Source organism: Chrysochloris asiatica, unplaced genomic scaffold, assembly GCF_000296735.1.
Source record: "Chrysochloris asiatica unplaced genomic scaffold, ChrAsi1.0 scaffold00409, whole genome shotgun sequence".
Classification (NCBI taxonomy): Eukaryota; Metazoa; Chordata; class Mammalia; order Afrosoricida; family Chrysochloridae; genus Chrysochloris; species Chrysochloris asiatica.
The window spans coordinates 1362149-1378705 of record NW_006408927.1 but is presented as its reverse complement, the minus strand read 5'-3'; the positions used below and the strand labels follow the sequence as shown (position 1 = coordinate 1378705).

The window sequence follows — 16557 nt, the reverse complement described above, 5'->3', positions numbered from 1 at the left end:
ACCGTTCCCCACCCCCACCCAGTGCCTTCCTCTAACCCTCCTCATCTTTGTCTAAAACGGGGAGTATTACTACCTCCTCCACAGGGTCGTTGAAAGGTGAAATAAAACACTAACACTGGACTTGGCTAATTGGTGGTGGTAGTGTGCTGTGGAGTAGGTTTGGACTCAGCGACCCTGGACAGGGTTTCCAAGGCTGCAGATCTTTACAGGAGCAGAAAGCCTCATCTTGAGCTGCTGACCTTGAGGTTAGCGGCCTGATTTGTAGCTATGCTGCCAGAGCTCCTAGGACTTGTGTGAATGTGCGTTTATCTAACCCTATCCATGGAAGGGCTTTGGGACACATCACCAGTTAACCACCCATGGCCTTAGCCACCAGGCAGGCATGCTCTCCCTTCCGGGGGCAGCTGGGCTCTGAGAGGAGACTCCCTAGGGTACAGAGGAAGCACCAAGGGTCTCCCCCTCCCTGGCCATCCAGGGTCCACGAGGGCCCTTGGCCGCCCATCCCTTGTGTGAGCCCCTGGGCTCTGCTCCCAGGACACACTCATGTACTTGGCTGTTTTCAAATGTGCCCTGTCTCCTGGGTACCACACAAGTTCCCCAGTGCCCGTGTAGGGGCAGCCCCCACTGAGTCCACCTGGCTGGGGCCCAACCTGCCTGCACCCTCCGTAGATCCTCCTCCCTCCACTCCAGCCCAGACCCATCACATGGAGAACCACCTGTGACTTCAACCAAGTGGCCAGATCACAAGTTGGGTGACTGAATCTGCGTTTGTGAGAAGGGTGAAGGGCAGTGCCTAGGGTCGTGAGCCACCAACGGGTCACCCCAAAGCCCTGGTGCAGGTCCCCAAGAAGCCTTGACCTGTCTCCCTACCCCCTATGTCCAGGCCTGAAGGGCAGCCATAGGATGCAGCTCGTCCCTCTGTTCCTGCCCCAGAACAGTGGTCACTCTGTATGCCCGCCCCAAGGCGGGGTGCACATGAGTACAGGACGCTCAAGTCCACTCCTTCCACACAGTGGGGCAGGCTGTCCTTCACCTCCCGGACACAGGGGATTCATGAAGCAGCTGAGGACAGACCCTGCCCAGGGTCCAGGAACCACCCTCCCGAGTCCTCCCCCAACCCTCCATGGGGCCATCTGCTGTGCTGCCCCTCCACACGCACCACACTGGCGGACGGGCAGGAAGGAGGTGGGTTGGGTTTATTAACAATGTCAGAAGGACACGTGGCTGATCGGTGTGGGCATGGTACCACGCTACCTGCGGTACCAGATTTTGAGTCTCTTTTCCCGCTTGATCTTCCTCTGCAGCTGCAGAATGCCGTAGAGCAGTGCCTCGGCCGTGGGCGGACAGCCTGCGGGGACCACGCCTCAGTCTCCCACCTGCACCCCAGCCACCCGGGGGTCCCAGGCCCAGGTGTGGAGTCAGAGGGCCAGAGGTCCAGGGGCAGGAGAAGCCCCGGAGGACGGGGCACAGGGACACACAGAAATGGGGAGTAGGGCCTGAGTGAGGGTCACCACACGGGCCTCCACTTATGTGTGAATTTCAGAAAAATAACCTATATGAGGGGGCTTCAACAAGTATGGAAAATCCCACCATCTTTGAATTCCACTCTCCCACTAACTTTCTGCAGTCCCCTTGTATTTTTTTCTTCTTTTGAGTTAAAGTATATGCCAACTATGACATGGGATACACTGATGCTCGAAACTTGTTCCTTGTTTGCTTAACACTCCCATTCATCTGACTGAGACTGTGCACTTTCCTACCCTAGGGGTTCCTTCTGGAGCCCAGGACTTTGGGACAAGCACTGTGCCTGACGGGAACCTCTTACTTTGTTTTCATCCCCTTCCCTGGGTTTACGCAGATGGTGAGGCGGGGCTGCTGTAGTGGGGAGGAAGCGGGCTAACCTGGGACGCTTACTCCTCAGGAAATGTGCGCCCTGTACATGGGGCCAGATGACCTGGACCCTGGCGGGTTGTGGGGTGGGGTGTGGGGCCGGATGACCTGGACACTGGCGGGGGGGGGGGGGGGGGCCGGATGACCTGGACCCTGGCGGCTTGTGGGGTGGCGTGGGGGCAGAGCTCCGGCAGAGGCCTACCTGGGACATAGATGTCCACGGGCACGATGCGGTCACAGCCTCTCACCACAGAGTACGAGTAATGGTAGTAGCCCCCACCGTTGGCGCAGCTGGGGGTGAGAGAGGTAGCTGAGGGCAGCTCCACCTAGGGGCCACCATCCCAAACAACAGTCCGCCCTCCCAAACATAACGTCCACCTGGCGCAACGAGCTCTTCAAACTCTACCAACATGGGGTCAAGCTGACAACAGCTAGGACTCCCGGGGGCTGGGAGTCTGTAAGAGAAGGAGGGGAGGGGAGTCTCCAACATCACTGGGATGTGATTTGCTGTGTAGTCTCAACAACAAAATACTACAAATAAAAGATGAAGTGGGTCCCAGAATGACGCCAGGGCCGTGTTCCTGGAGGAGATGTGGGGACACTCAGCCTGGCTCTGTCCTGGGGATGGGACACCTGAGCTGTCTCTTGTCACAGGTATGCCCTGTTCTGGGCTGCACGATCAGCAGACAACACAGAGAAAAGCATGGAAGGAAACAACGCAGCCAGCACATGAGGGGCCCCACACTCACCTCCCCATCGACACCACATAACGGGGCTCAGGCATCTGGTCATACACCTGGAAGAAAGGGGAACGGAGGGCTCAGTGCCAGGTGGGTCCTTGGAGCTCCGTGGTGGCTCAGGGATGCACAACTACCTTTCGTAGTGCAGGGGCCATCTTGTTGGTAAGTGTGCCGGCCACAATCATCACATCTGACTGGCGCGGGCTGGCTCGGAAGACCACACCAAAGCGATCCATGTCGTACCGGGGCGCTGCCATGTGCATCATCTCCACAGCGCAGCAGGCCAGGCCAAAGGTCATGGGCCACAGGGAGCTCTGGGGGGAGTGGAGGGGTCATGCCAGGCCAAAGGTCATGGGCCACAGGGAGCTCTGGGGGGAGGGGAAGGGTCATGTCAGTTCAAAGGTCATGGGTCATAGGGAGCTCTGGGGGGAGTGGAGGTCATGCCAGGCTGAAGGTCATGGCTCACAGGGTGCTCTGAGGGGCGGTAAGGGGTCATGCCAGGCTGAAGGTCATTGGTCACAGGAAACTGGAGAGAGGAAATGGGTCATGCCAGGTCGAAGGTCATGGGGAGGGGAGGAGTCATGTAAGGGTGAAGGTCATGGGTCACAGAGAGCTAAGGAGGGTATGGGGAATGGTTGGTCATGGCAGGATGGGAAGTCAGGGGAGAGGTGCATCAGGTTCAAGTGCAGACGGTTCCGTCTGTCATTAGTGGCCCACCATCTCCAGTCATGAGAACCTTTCATACGGGTAAAGCTAGATCTCTGCTCCCTCTTGAAAACCCATGAATCGAACAGTCCCTGGGCCTGGACATACACCACCTGCTCATGTTTACGAGTCCTGACCCAGCACTGCCAAGACAAAAGAACACTAGCCCACTTCCCTGTCCTGGGAGGAAAATGTCAGGAAGAACAGGACAGGAGTACTGTCCCCTGTAAACTATGCCAGAACCCTAACCCCTTCTACCTGTGGAGACGATCCCATGTGGGAAGAAGCCTGTAAAGGAGCTCTGCTAGCATAGTGGTTAGGAATCGGGCTGTGAACCGTAAGGTCAGCAGTTCGATACTCCCAGCTGTTGCACGGAAAAAAACTGAGGCTTTCTGCTCCCATAGATTTATAGCCTCGGAAACCCTGTGCAGGGTCACTATGAGCCGGAACCGACTCCAGGGCACATAACCACCAGCCGTTACATTCCTGAGGCGTGTCTGAGACACACAGTCCACTCTGACTCACAGCGATCGCCCTGACACACTAGACCTGCCCCAGGGGTTTCTAGGCCGGGATCTTCATGGGAGCAGACTGCCAGATCTTTTTCCTAAAGAGACACTGGGTGGGTTTGAACCACTGATCTCTTAGTTTGCAGCCATGTGCTTCATTGCGTCACGAAGAGCAGCTTCAACACAGACAGCAAGCACAGATGTTGGAGAAGAGTCTGCTCGTGGAAACACGTGGTCCGCGTGTCTCTGAAGCACTAGAGAGTACCTGCCAGCAGTGAGTTCATCTAACCCAGTGCACCCCACACACTCTCTCCAACACATTTCATTCCGGGATCGGAGGGTGCAGGTGGAGGCTCTGAGGGTTTGACAAACTCAGGGTCTGCAGCCCCTCTAGCTCCCAGAGCACTTCTCCACACGGCGCTCACTCCCTTGTGAACTCTCCTTCGTCTCCTGTGAATGCCCAGCTCACGTGTGACTATGGCTGAGAGAACTTGGGCTGCAGGACTGGAAGGGCCATCAACCAAGGACAGCCAGCACCCACGTTTTTCACTTTTATGAAGGACCTTCAGTGGACCTTGTAGGATGCTCCTTACCAAGGTGTTCTTGACGGACCGGAGAACACAGCAAAGGCAGATGCATGCATACACTGGTCTCAGCAGGGGGCTGGAGGGCATGTGTGTTCCTGGGTGGGTACTGGGGGGATCTGTCTGTCCCAGGGTGGAAACTTCGTGGTCACTGGGGGAGGTGGGGGAGGTTTGTGTCCTGGGGCAGACACGGGAGGGAGGGAGGTCTGTCTGTCCCGGGGCAAGCACTGGAAAGGCTGAATGTGAGCTGGGACGAATGTGGACTAGGAGACACATGGGACGACACACTTTCAAGGTGAGGGGCAGCATGGACGCTCCAAAGCTAACCTAGAGAGCAGGGAGAGGTGTCTGTCCGCATTCCCACTTCTCAGCACACACTATCGTAATAATTAATATAGATCCCTCCCAGCCCCGCAGACAATGGGCCTTAGACACACTTTCAGCCTGGACCCGAACTCATCCCCAGGACTCGACTTTCACCCAAATGATCGCCAGCCCCATAGCGTGACCAGAACCACCTGGGAGGGGCACGTCCCTAAGAACCATCAACCCTACGAGATCCAAGGGCAGCACCGGCCCAGGGAGAAAGCTCAGAAGGTAGGAAGGGACAGGAAAGGAACAGGAAACACAGGGACGAAGTGGGAAGGGTGCTGTTACACTCTGTGAGCCCCAAATCCAAACGTGTAGAAATGATGCAATGGAAAACCAATTTGCTCTGTAATCTTTTACCCACAGGGTACTCTTACATTACAAGCGAATACACAGAGGACTGGACAGCAGGCAGGAGGGTGTCCTGTCAACCAGGGACTGAAGGGTTAGCGTCAGTCAGAGAGCGGAGAACAGAGTGCCCACGGCAGCCTGCGAAATGCAGTGCTGGGAGGGAGCGCAGGTGTATTCACAGTCTGCCAGGACACAGCTCTGTGGGGACGGAGTGAACACGACTGGGCTGAGGGACAGGCAAGGTCCCATGGTGGTGGCGGCTGGGGACTTACCCGGCGGGCCCAGTTCACAAGGTCATCTAGCTTGGCCACCACATACTCGCCTCGGCTACTGGGAAACGCTGTGGCCTTGGGGACCACGGCTCCAGCCTTGGGCACAGCAGGCTGGGCACTGGGAACAGATGATACTGGTCAGGGAGGCAGGCGGGAAGCAGTGCTCCATCCTACCATCCCACCCTTGGGATGTGACCCGAAGCAGTTCCTCAGAGCAGGACACTGGGGTGGCAGTGTCCAAGGGACACAGTCAGGGTCAGGGACAAAAGAGGACTGGACTGTAACTCGGTCAGCTCGCTGGGCCCAAGCCGACCATGTCCTCTTGGGAACTCAGTCTCCTCGTCTGGAGATGGGGCTTGGTGCTCATGTTTGTTAGCAAGCCCACTCTGGCCACAGGGTGGGCTGAGGGCAGGGACCACAGGGCCAAGTGTGCAGCCTCACCTGCTTGGATGGTCAGTGGCCACACTCTGGTGGACATCTCTTGCCTGCAGAGCTGTGCCCACACCGGATGTGCTGGGAATAGAACCATGTGTCAGTGGACCTTCATGGAGCTGGGCCAAGTCCACAGTCTCACGTAATCTGAGAAGCTCCCACCTACACGTCTAGTACTCACACCACTGGCCAGCCCACATCCGCTGATGCCAGCACCCACTGGAACCCTATTTCTTCCAGAACATACCCAGAGATGGTCAGGCCAGGGCGCAAAAACGCAGTGAGGACTCACACTAAGTGCTATGCAAGGTTATAACGTGGCCACGTCAGGCGGACTCCTGGCAGGCCTCCACACTGCAAATGACTCAGGTATTCCAACCATGTTGTTCACACAAGAAGTGGGGCTTGGAGCTCCAGTCTGGTCACGATAGAGGCTGAAATGGATCCCACCCGGCGCTGCAGCCCAACTCCCTCCCACCAACCGCAGCTCTAGACAACACTTCGTTTTCATTTTTGGGCTTTTTCCCCGCTTTTCTTTGTACTTTACAGTGAGAATACAAAGCCCACTGTGCTCAGGTGGATTCCGACTCACAGGGAGCCTCCAGGATGGAGCAGATAGCCTCGGCCTCACCAAAACAACATGATACAGCTGCCCAAATCCATTCCTTCCTCAGAGCGCCAGACGCCCTGTTAGGGACACATCTGTCCCTCCACGCTCTGTTGGCTGTGCCCCTACCTCCCTTCCTGTCCTGCCACAGTCCAAGGAGGCCCATATAAGGTCACCCCAGCACGTGCCCCTGTAAATGTGCCCCCGATGAATCCCACCCAGCTCTGAGGTTCTGTAAATCCATCCCTACCCGAGTCAGCGGCTGGGTACTCACCGAAGTCCGAGGATCTGAAGACGGAGCAGGCCAGCTGGGGAGAGAAGCCGGGGATGGGGGGCAGTGAGTGGCGTGCGCACAGGCCCACCCACAAGCCCACTGTGACCCGCAGTGACTGCTACACACGCTGCAGGTAGAACGGCTCCAGAGGCTCTGCCTGCAAGCGGATCGCCAGGCCTTTCCTGGAGTGGAGGGACAACACGAAACACCTCCTGCCTCTTCCTGTCCCATGCTCAGGCGCTGGCCCTACGTCACAGCCACTTGGTGAAAAAGGGGTGCATAGCAGTGTCACCTTGTCCAGGGAGGTTGGGCCTGGGGTCTTCCAACTGCAGGGTGGTGGGAGGGCCTGTCCTTTGCTGTCTCAGGTCCCCTCAACCATCTAGCAGGGCAACACAGGACCAGGGCTTTGGGTCGCAATTCATCAATCAAGCGTCCTATGTGATAGAGCCCACTAAGAAATCTGGGGGCTGAGGTGTAGGCCTCCCCTGCTGGCAGGATTCTGTGCACATTGTCACACACCAGTACCAGGACCAGCAGGGGGACACGACCCGATTGCGAGGCTCTGATAACCTGTGTCTGTCCCCTAAAAGACACCGTCACTCAGAGCAGCTTTCAGGGAGTTTCATCAGCCTTTAGACACTTCTCGAGCTTGAGGGAACTTTCAGGAACCCAAGAGTTTGCAATTGGTGTCCAACTGTGCTCATTCTAACCTTGCAGATGGCTCCAATTCCTGGCAAGGGGTCTTTTAAGATATGAACAACAACAACAGAAAGTTACGAGCTAGTGTGTCCTTCTGCTTAAAGCCCTCTGCACACCAGCCTGCCTCTCTGTGCCTCCATCTTCATTCATCACTCAGTCAGTGGCTGTCCCTCGGGCCTCAGAGCCTTCTTACATGTAGTTCCTGCTGCCAGGATGCCCCGCGCCATTTGCAAATGGCCAACAGCTTATCCTGGGTCAGGTTTCAGTCTGGCACATGCTGAGTAAACACACCCATAGAAACCACCAGCAGTGCACCAGGCTCTGAACTGGGAGATGATAGGTTGCAGGCACGGCCTGGCCGGCCACAGACATGCTGCCCATGTTACCCTGACAGGAGAGAGGATCGAGCCCGAAGGAAGCTTCAATGGAGAACCTTCCTGGAGGGAGCTCTGAAACAAGGAGCCAGGGCTGCAGGGAGGAGTGGGCCCACAGGAAAGCCCTGGGGTATGAGTGATCCAGGTGAACCAGGCATGACCAGAAAGGCCAGGATGCGACATGGTGGGAGGTGGACAGACCATGGGAGAGACCATGGGCAGCCCTGAAGGTCAGCGCTCGAGTCGGCTGCCCCAGCTGCCTTAGTCCACACAGAAACACGGAATGGCCCACCACATCCGACCTGGACCTTGTCCTGTTGCCCTAGCCAGCCCACAAGTCTCCAAAGAACACAGCTTGTACCACCTTCCTGCTGGGCACGGAGGCCGCCTTGAGAAACGCTGCCAACGGCCCAGCATCGGAATCCTGTGTGACCTGTCCCTCTCCAAGCCAATTTCCCTACCGGAAGAGTTAGCTCCCGGCACTCTGAGAGGTTTTTACTCCTCTGTGTTAACGTTCTTAACCTGGGATGAAATGACGGGGCAAATGTTGACGCTCTGGACTGCTAACCAAAAGGTTGGTGGTTCAAAACCACTCAGGAGCACCTCGGAAGAAAGGTCTGGCAACCTTCTTCTGACCGGTCACAGCCCTAAAAATCCTATTGAGCAGCTCTACTCTGCACATGGGGTTGTCAGGAATCAGCAATCAATTCGATGGCAAATCATAACACCCACCAGTGGTCCCCGGAGAGGTCAGGGAGCCTGAGAGCTTGTGTGGCAAAGGGAAAAAAAAACAAAACCAACAAACTTCCTTGTTGTCAAATCTGATTGAAAACCAGCCTTTCATTCCACTCTGGGTGCAAGCAATGAACTCGGCCAGTGTGAAGTCCAGGGTCAGCGGACACCGCACATCACCCCTGGGGAGAGTCTCTGGCCCCGACGTGAATTAAGCGGCATTTGGACTGAGACAGACACATGGAGTAACAGTCTCTTCCCAACGGGCTGTAGGCCTGCCGTTGACCCCCTTCATGTGGGGAGGGCTCTGCAGATTGCACCCTGCGAGACCTTCCCGTGGCTGGCGGGGAGGATGAGGAGACCCGGGTGCTGCTAGGCCCCTCTCTGGTCTCAGTGTTCCCACCTGACAAATGGGTGCGCTCTCCCGGGCGCTTCAAGGACAGCACTTTGGGGCCTCGGGGACGTAGGCGGAGGTCCCTGCAGCCCCCCACCCCCCACCCCGAGAGCCTTCCCGAACCTAGGGGCCTGCGTCGCGCCCCGCTGAGCCTCAATTTTTCTCGACTGTAACCAAGGCGCAATAACGGTGCTCATTTCCCGCAGGACGCATTGAGCCCGATGACCGACCCGGAGAGTGGATGCCCGGAACTGACAGGGGTCCCGGCTCCACTTCTCGAACCGCGACCCCCAGCCTTAGACACCCGCCCAACCCCCAGCCTCCGACCCGCTGCTGGCGCCGCGCTCACCAGACAACGACGCCATCTTGGCCTCGGCCTTCAGACAACCTCTGAAGTGCGAACTCCTTAGAGCTCCGGGTTCCCGTGCGGCAGCCAAAGAGGCTCGGCGAGAGAGTGGAAACAGAAACTGGGGCCGGACGTTCCCATGTGCTTTCTGCCCACCAACACAGTGCGCTCCTCAACCTCAGACGATGGGGGCGGGCGGAGACCGTGGGATGCATTTGGAGCCGGCGTCCTTGCAAAAACGAGGGACCCATCCTCTTTATTATTATACACTTGTGAAGTCCATCGTGTCGGTTCCGACTCATAGCGACCCTTTATAGGGTTGCCGAGGCTTTAAAAGTCTTCGTAGGAGAAGAAAATCTCACCGTTCTCTCGCGGAGCGGCTGGCGGATTAAACCTCAGACCTTATCGTTCGCTGTTTAGTGCTTATCGTATGGAGCCGTTGGGCTCCTGTACGGAACTTTAAAGGGTAAAAGAAAAGCAAAACTTAACGCGCGTCCCTGGGTGGGCTCGAACCACCAACCTTTCGGTTAACAGCCGAACGCGCTAACCGATTGCGCCACAGAGACTGCGCTGTAACAGGCCGCCCAGCGTGCCCTACGAGTACACTACAGCCTGACGACGCCGACGACGCAAGGAGGGGCGGAGTCCGAGTGAAAGCGAGGTTCTGCCGCCCTGCCGAAATAGCTCAGTTGGGAGAGCGTTAGACTGAAGATCTAAAGGTCCCTGGTTCGATCCCGGGTTTCGGCAGTGCATTGGGCGCTTCCAGCGAGTAATGTCGCTATTTTTTTGTTGTTGTTGGCTGTTCTGGCTTTCACTCCTTTGCCTTCCCCGACTGGTATCCTTTTTTCCCCTCTTTCTTTGATGGCCATCTCTTTTTTTTTAAAAAGAATTTATATATAGATGCAGTTAACAATAATAAAACATTTTTTTTCATTGTGGTTAATGTTTTTGTGGTCGAGTCAGTACCGACTCATAGCAACACTGCTCGGTCTACCTCATAATCTTTATACTTGAACCCATTTTGCTGCCACTGTGCCAGTCCGTCTCGGTGGGCTAGAATATACTCCCCAAAATATTGCCCAACACAGTTTCCACATTCACAATTCAGTGGGACCGTTCACAGTGTTCGTTCATGCTGTGTCCCCATTATTGCTACCCAATCACAAAATATTCCACCACCATTAACATAAACTCAAAGTTTCCCAATTTTTTTCCTTCTCTCCCTTTTGCCCTGTCATCTTTAATAATCTTTGGTTTCTGTACAACTGCTTTTTCACAGTATTTGTGCTTTTGTGATTGTATTGTTCCATTTTGCAGTTGAGGAGTCGAGGCTCAGACAGAAGAAAAGCAATGCAAAGCCCTCTGTTTTCTACCTCCAACGTTGATTTCAGCACAAACTTCTTCCTTTCTCTATCCAGATTTCAACATTCTGAAATTGGTAGCGTTCTTAGAACCAGTACTGATTATTAAAGAGATCATGGAACATGAAAACTTAGCAGAGTTTGCAAACTACTTTTCTTGGGTGTATCTTTTTTTTTTGAACAAACCTTTTATTGTGAATTGAGTGATGGTTTACAGAGAACATAATCAGTTTTACATTTTAAAAAAATCATGTTTTCCTTCATTACAATGATTGCGATCCCTTCCATGTACCATCAGTATTTACCTCTGTTCACTTTAACCCTTGCATTGCTCTTTTCTTCCACTGCCCTCATCCTTCCTCTGCCAACCTCCCTCTTGTACATTGCCTGCCTCATCATCCATATTAACATGTCTATCTTCTGTTGTTGTGGGTACTGACTCATAGCGACCTTGTGTACAACAGAACGAAACGCTGCCTGGTCCTGGGCCAACCTCATAATCGTTGCCACACTTTTTTTATATTGCCACTTTACCACTCCATCTCGCTGGGAGTCTTCCTCCTTTTCTCTGACCACCTTACCAAACATGATATCCTTCTCCAGTGACGGGTCTCTCCTGACAATATGTCTGAAATAGTATCATTTCATTTTGACAATCCTACTGGTTATTCATTCTTTCTGCTGTACAGAAGAGGAAACGGGTTCAGACAGGTAAAAAAACAGGTGAGAAGCAAGCCTGGTCTCCTCACAAGGAACACAATGGGTGTTTACTAAATTCCTCCCATGGGCTGGGGACCCAATGATGAGCAGAGCCAGCCCTGGCCTCTTGGGATAGAGAAACATGAGGCGTGTAGAGCTGGGAGGGCAATGGAAAGCGTCACCCAGGCCCAGCATGCTGCTGAAGGCACCCGGTCAGGATAAAAGACGAGAGCAATAGGAAGACATTAGAAGGGGCATGTTTGACAGGAATTTCACATTTGGGGCAAAGTCACAAAGGCCCTTTCCCTTTGAAAAACAGTTGACAGGTGAGTTCGTGGAGACCCTGTATGTCAGAGTAGACTTCAGTGGCTGGTTCTTCACCTTCAGACTGCCTCTGGGTGGACTCCAACCTCTGACCTTTCAGTTGGCAGCCCAAAGTGTTGTATCTCTCTTCCCTCTCTCCTCTTGTGTCCAACAACTGGTGACTCTGTGGAGCTGTTTGTTGTTTTAAATTAACCTTTTACTTTACAATAGTTGTTGATTTGCAAAAACAATACAGAATTGCCGTATTACCTGAGCTCACTTCCCCCACTGGAAACGTCTAATATTCTTGTACTCCATGTTTCACAAGGAACTAATGGATATGGCTACATTGTCATTAAATCTTGCTGTTCAGATTATGCAGAACCCTTTAGGAGTGTCCGGTTGCTATCCCAGGGGTTCACATCCAGCCAAACTGTGGCTGCTGCTTGAATGGTTTTGTGGAACGCTGGATGCTCTGTAGAATACCCCTCACTTTGGGTTTGTCAAATGGCTTTTTCTCCTGGTGGCGTTGGGAGCCTTGTTTTTTTATTGTGTCCTTGGTGTGACGGAAGCCGTACTGGATCTTTGCTGGCAGGAAACGGGTAGTCAGTGAAAGGGTTCTGATGCTCTTTCAGCCTTTCTCTAGTGCTAGGGCCAGGAGATGGGCCTGGGACTGCCAAGGATATAGATTTGCAAGCATGAGCTCATTTTCTGGATGGGTTTGAGGACCCCTAGGGGACTCCCGGAGTCCTGGTGTAGCGCTGTGGGCTAATGTGTCAGACTGCAAAGCCATTTGAACTACGAGGTCGGCGGTTCAAGCTCACCAGCTGCTCCTTGGAAACCCTATACAGGGTCACTATGGGTCAGAATCGACTTGACAACACTTAACAACAACAGGGGACTCTTGGCGGGGCCCTGTAGCATAAGCATTGGACTACAAATCACAAGGTAGGCAGTTCAAACCCACCTGCTGCTCCTTGGAAACACTATACAGGGTCACTATGAGTTGGAACTGAATCACCAGCACTTAACAACAGAGGAACTATGGGAGGCATTCTAGTGGTGTGGTGGGTTAGGTATTGGATGGTGTGGTGGGTTAGGTATTGGACAGCTAACCTGATGTGGTGCTGTAGGGTAAACAAAGGACTGCAAGGTTGATTTGAAGTCACCAGCCAGTCCTAGGAAAACCTATACTGAGTTGCTCAGTGGCATTAACAAACAACCACAAGGTAAGCAGTTCAGTCCCACTAGCCACGCCAAGGGAGAAAGATGATTGGGTAAATCTGCTGCACAAGACCCCTTTTAAGTATTCAAAAGTAAGATGTCAGGACTAAGGTACACCTGACCCAAGCCATGGTATTTTCACTAATATGCATGTGAAAGTTGGACAATGAATAAGGAAGACGGTGTAAGAATTGATGTAGTTGAGTTACGGTGTTGTTGTTGTTGTTGTTGTCAGGTGCCATCGAGTCGGAACCGACTCATAGCGACCCCATGCACAGCAGAACGAAACAATGTCCGATCCTGGGCCAACCTCACTACCGCTGCCACACTTGATGCCATCAATGATGCCACCTGGCTGATCCATCTTGTTGGGGGTCTTCCTCTTTTTCTCTGACCCTCCACCCCACCCAGCATGACATCCTTCTCCAGCGACTGTTCCCTCCTGGCAATATGTCCAAAGTATGAGAGACGAAGCTTAGCCATCCTGGCCTCCAAGGAGCACTCTGGCTGCACTTCTTCCAAAACAGATCTATTGGTTCTTTTGGCAGTCCATGGCACTTTCAGTATTCTCCTCCAACACCACAACTCAAAGGCATCAATTCTTCTACAATCCTCCTTATTCACTGTCCAGCTTTCACATCCATATGAGGCTATTGAAAACACAATGGCCTGGGTCAGGCGCACCTTAGTCCTCAAGCTGACATCTCTGCTCTTCAATACTTTAAAAAGTTCCTGTGCAGCAGATTTGCCCAATGCAATATGTCATCTGATCTCTTGACTGCTACTTACGGTGTTGGAGGAGACTATTAAAAAGCAGCATGGACTGCCAAAAAACCAACCAATCTGTGTTGAGAGAAGTACAGCCAGAATGCTCTTTGGAAGCCAGGATGGCCAGACTTTCTCTTTCCTACTTCGGAAATATCATCAGGCGGGACCAGTCCCTGGAGGAGGACATCATGCTTGGTGAAGTGAAAGGTCAGAGAAAAGGAAGACTCTACCGAGATGCATTGTCACCGTGGCAACAGCGGTGCAGGATCCGGACAGAGTTTCATTCTGTTGTGCACTGGTCACTAGAGTCAGTACCTGCTTGATGGCACCTAATAACAACACAGCTCTGGTAAAGATTCATGGTCAGTTCTTCTGTCCCATGGAGGCTTGCTATGAGTTGGAATCAGGTTTGGCAGTGGGTTTGGTTTCAGGAAGGATGGAGGCACCCTGGTGGAGCAGTGAGTTAAGTGTTAGGCTGCTAACTGAAGTCAGAGGTTTGAGGCGATCGGTTTCCTCCTTAAAGATTTACAGTCTCAAAAAACCTAGGGATCATCTTGACAGCATTGAAAATGACCTTTCACCACACCATTTATGCCTTTGTCTCATCTTCACACAGCACTGCTCTGGGTGGCTGTCCCTCACAAAATGTGCTGCTTATAATCCCATCCCATGTTGGAATGGGTTCTTTGTGATGTTCATGAATCAGGTTAGTGTAGTGTTTTGAGTCTATAGGATACCACATGAAGATCACAAAAGAACTAAGACAAAAGTGGGGAAAAGGAGCACTTTCACCCAGAGCTGCAGAGCTGACTTAGGGCTGGAGCCCTGTGAATAAACTTGGTTATTGAAGACACCTGCTTTATAGCAGTACTAGATGAGCAGGAGGCCATGAAGAGTGTTGGCTGAGTTTGCTTTCGGGGCTTGCACCAACCAGCAAGGCCCACATGGAGAGAACTGAGGCCAGTTGGCCCATTAGTGTGGAGGCCTGAAGTAGAGGCCTAACCGGCCCAGCCTTCCGGTGATGCAACACTGGCCAGCCCAGCTTCTCACAGAAGTTGAGTCATTTATTATATAGCTAATCAAGTACCTTTGAGTAGGTTCTGACTCAGTGACCCTGTATAGGAATTCTGAGGAGCAAATTGGTGAGTTCATCCTATAGTGCCACACAGGACTCCAGATACAGCATGACTGTTAAGTGCTGTTGAGTCAGTTCCAACCCGTAGCAACCCTGTATAGGGTTTTCTGAGGAGTGTCTGGTGAGCTTGAACCACCGACCTCGTGGATCAGACTTTGCAGTACAGTGCATTAACCCACAGTGCTGTTGAGTCAGGTCTGAACCCATAGCAACCCTGTACGGGGTTTCCTAGGTGCGGCTGGTGAGCCAGAACGTCCAAGCTTTCAGTTTGAACCTTTTGCAGTCCAGCGCATTAACCAGTCCATACCAGGATAAACTCCCAGTGGGCCATATGCTTCCTTCTCCTTTCTTCTTACTCAGCGCGTGGATTTCAATGTGGGCAACATTAGGAGTCCTGGGGTGGCACTGTGGGCTAATGCGTCAGACTGCAATGTCCATTGAACTGCAAGGTTGGTGGTTCACACTCACCAGTTGCTCCCTGGAAACCCTACGCGGGGTTGCTATGGGTTGGAATTGACTTGACAGCGTTTCACAACAAAGTCAGGTCAGAGCCGGTCTTTGGAGTTCCTAAATCCAGGGGTTCTCACCCAGGCAGATCTGCTCTCAGGGGACACTAGGTGATGGCTGGGAACATGTGTGGTTGTCACAACTTGAGGGGCTGCTCCGGGCCACCCTACAGCGCACACGCTGTACCCATTCAGGAGAGGCTGCAAGCTCAGCAGTGCTGAACCAGAAACTCAGATGTGGAGAATCCAGGGGTTGGCTGAGGTAGGATGAAGCAGTTGCTACGGAGATGTGCCCACTGGTTGGTAGGAAGGGTGGGGAGGCTGGAGGCAGATGGGAGAGTGGGTGAGGTGTGGATGGTGCCCCCCTGCAGGCAGGCCTTGACCACCTGGAAGGATAGCCAGGGATCAGTCTTCAGCAAGTTCCTCTGGGCTTGTTCTAGAACCTTTCTCATTTCACATGCTAGCCAGGTCAGCTGACTTCCTGACAGTCTAATTTACAATTTGGAGCACAAATAGACCTCCAGACACTGCTGCAGGCTGACTTCAATCAAACATACCCTCAGACCCCACAGGAAACAGGAAATGGAGAGAGTTCTAGGGGCTCAAAGTCCCTCTAATGGCCCAGGACTGGGAGGGGGCATGGCGGTCTATGGAGGCTTTCAGCACCTTTCACGGAGTCACTGTAGATCCCGCTTTTACCTGACAAGTGTTCGCTCTACTCAGGCTGGTGTTTAAATAGCCTCTGCAAATCTGTCCTGTGAAGTAACAAAATGTTTCCCGGGTGGCTGGCAGACCCGCCATGGGATCAGCGCTCCCCTGCGGGTATCTCAGGGACCAGATGGTCAGTTTTTCTGAGTTTCTACGTTCATGCTGGGCAGCTGTTTTCTGTGTAGTAGCGTCAACACAATGTCCCCAGCCCCTGAAGTACATAGAACACGTTTGGGACTCAAAAAACAGAGGCAGAGCTCTAAGAAGGCTTTTAATTCCAGTTTCAAGAATTATTCTCAATAATCAAACTGCAAGGACACCATACGGATAAGCAGCGAGACGAAGATATAAAAATACGTCAGTCACGGAATCCGCCCCTCATGGGCCTGTTTCCACAAACCTGCAGACATTTCCTAGGAGGAGCATACCACGTACTTTGAGACGTGCCAGCTGCTCTAAGGTATTAACCAGTTCAGGAGGGGTTTCCCATGAGGCAGTGGGCAGAGGGGACACCAGTGCTGGTACAGGTGGAGAGGAGTCGCCTGCCAGAGCCTCAGACTCCTGCCACCTGTGAG

At 53.3% G+C, this 16557-nt stretch overlaps 1 protein-coding gene and 2 non-coding genes across 3 annotated transcripts; 1 reads left to right on the top strand and 2 right to left on the bottom strand.

Moving 5' to 3' along the window:
• Nucleotides 1-1250: 1250 nt before the first annotated feature.
• On the bottom strand, nucleotides 1251-7813 carry NDUFS7 (NADH dehydrogenase (ubiquinone) Fe-S protein 7, 20kDa (NADH-coenzyme Q reductase)). The gene is made up of 9 exons (XM_006876746.1): nucleotides 7737-7813; nucleotides 6860-6915; nucleotides 6734-6767; nucleotides 5862-5933; nucleotides 5421-5538; nucleotides 2765-2944; nucleotides 2640-2686; nucleotides 2093-2181; nucleotides 1251-1348 (listed from the first exon to the last, which is right to left on the bottom strand). Exons 1-9 carry the CDS (start codon nucleotides 7811-7813, stop codon nucleotides 1251-1253), a joined length of 771 nt encoding a protein of 256 aa, XP_006876808.1.
• A 1957-nt stretch (nucleotides 7814-9770) lies between these two features.
• Nucleotides 9771-9844, bottom strand: TRNAN-GUU. Its single transcript has one exon. It is a non-coding gene; the product is annotated as a tRNA-Asn (tRNA).
• A 108-nt stretch (nucleotides 9845-9952) lies between these two features.
• Nucleotides 9953-10025, top strand: TRNAF-GAA. Its single transcript has one exon. It is a non-coding gene; the product is annotated as a tRNA-Phe (tRNA).
• The last annotated feature ends 6532 nt before the right edge of the window (nucleotides 10026-16557 follow it).

Bases quoted from the DNA above. Each gene is read 5' to 3' on its own strand.
- NDUFS7 (XM_006876746.1), bottom strand. From the start codon at position 7,813: ATGGGCAGCATGTCTGTGGCCGGCCAGGCCGTGCCTGCAACCTATCAT. The intron at 5,539-5,861 runs GTGAGGCTGCAC...ATCTGTTCCCAG, and splicing joins GCCACTGACCATCCAAGCAG to TGCCCAGCCTGCTGTGCCCA. The intron at 2,687-2,764 runs GTAGTTGTGCAT...CCTTTCTTCCAG, and splicing joins TGGCCCCTGCACTACGAAAG to GTGTATGACCAGATGCCTGA.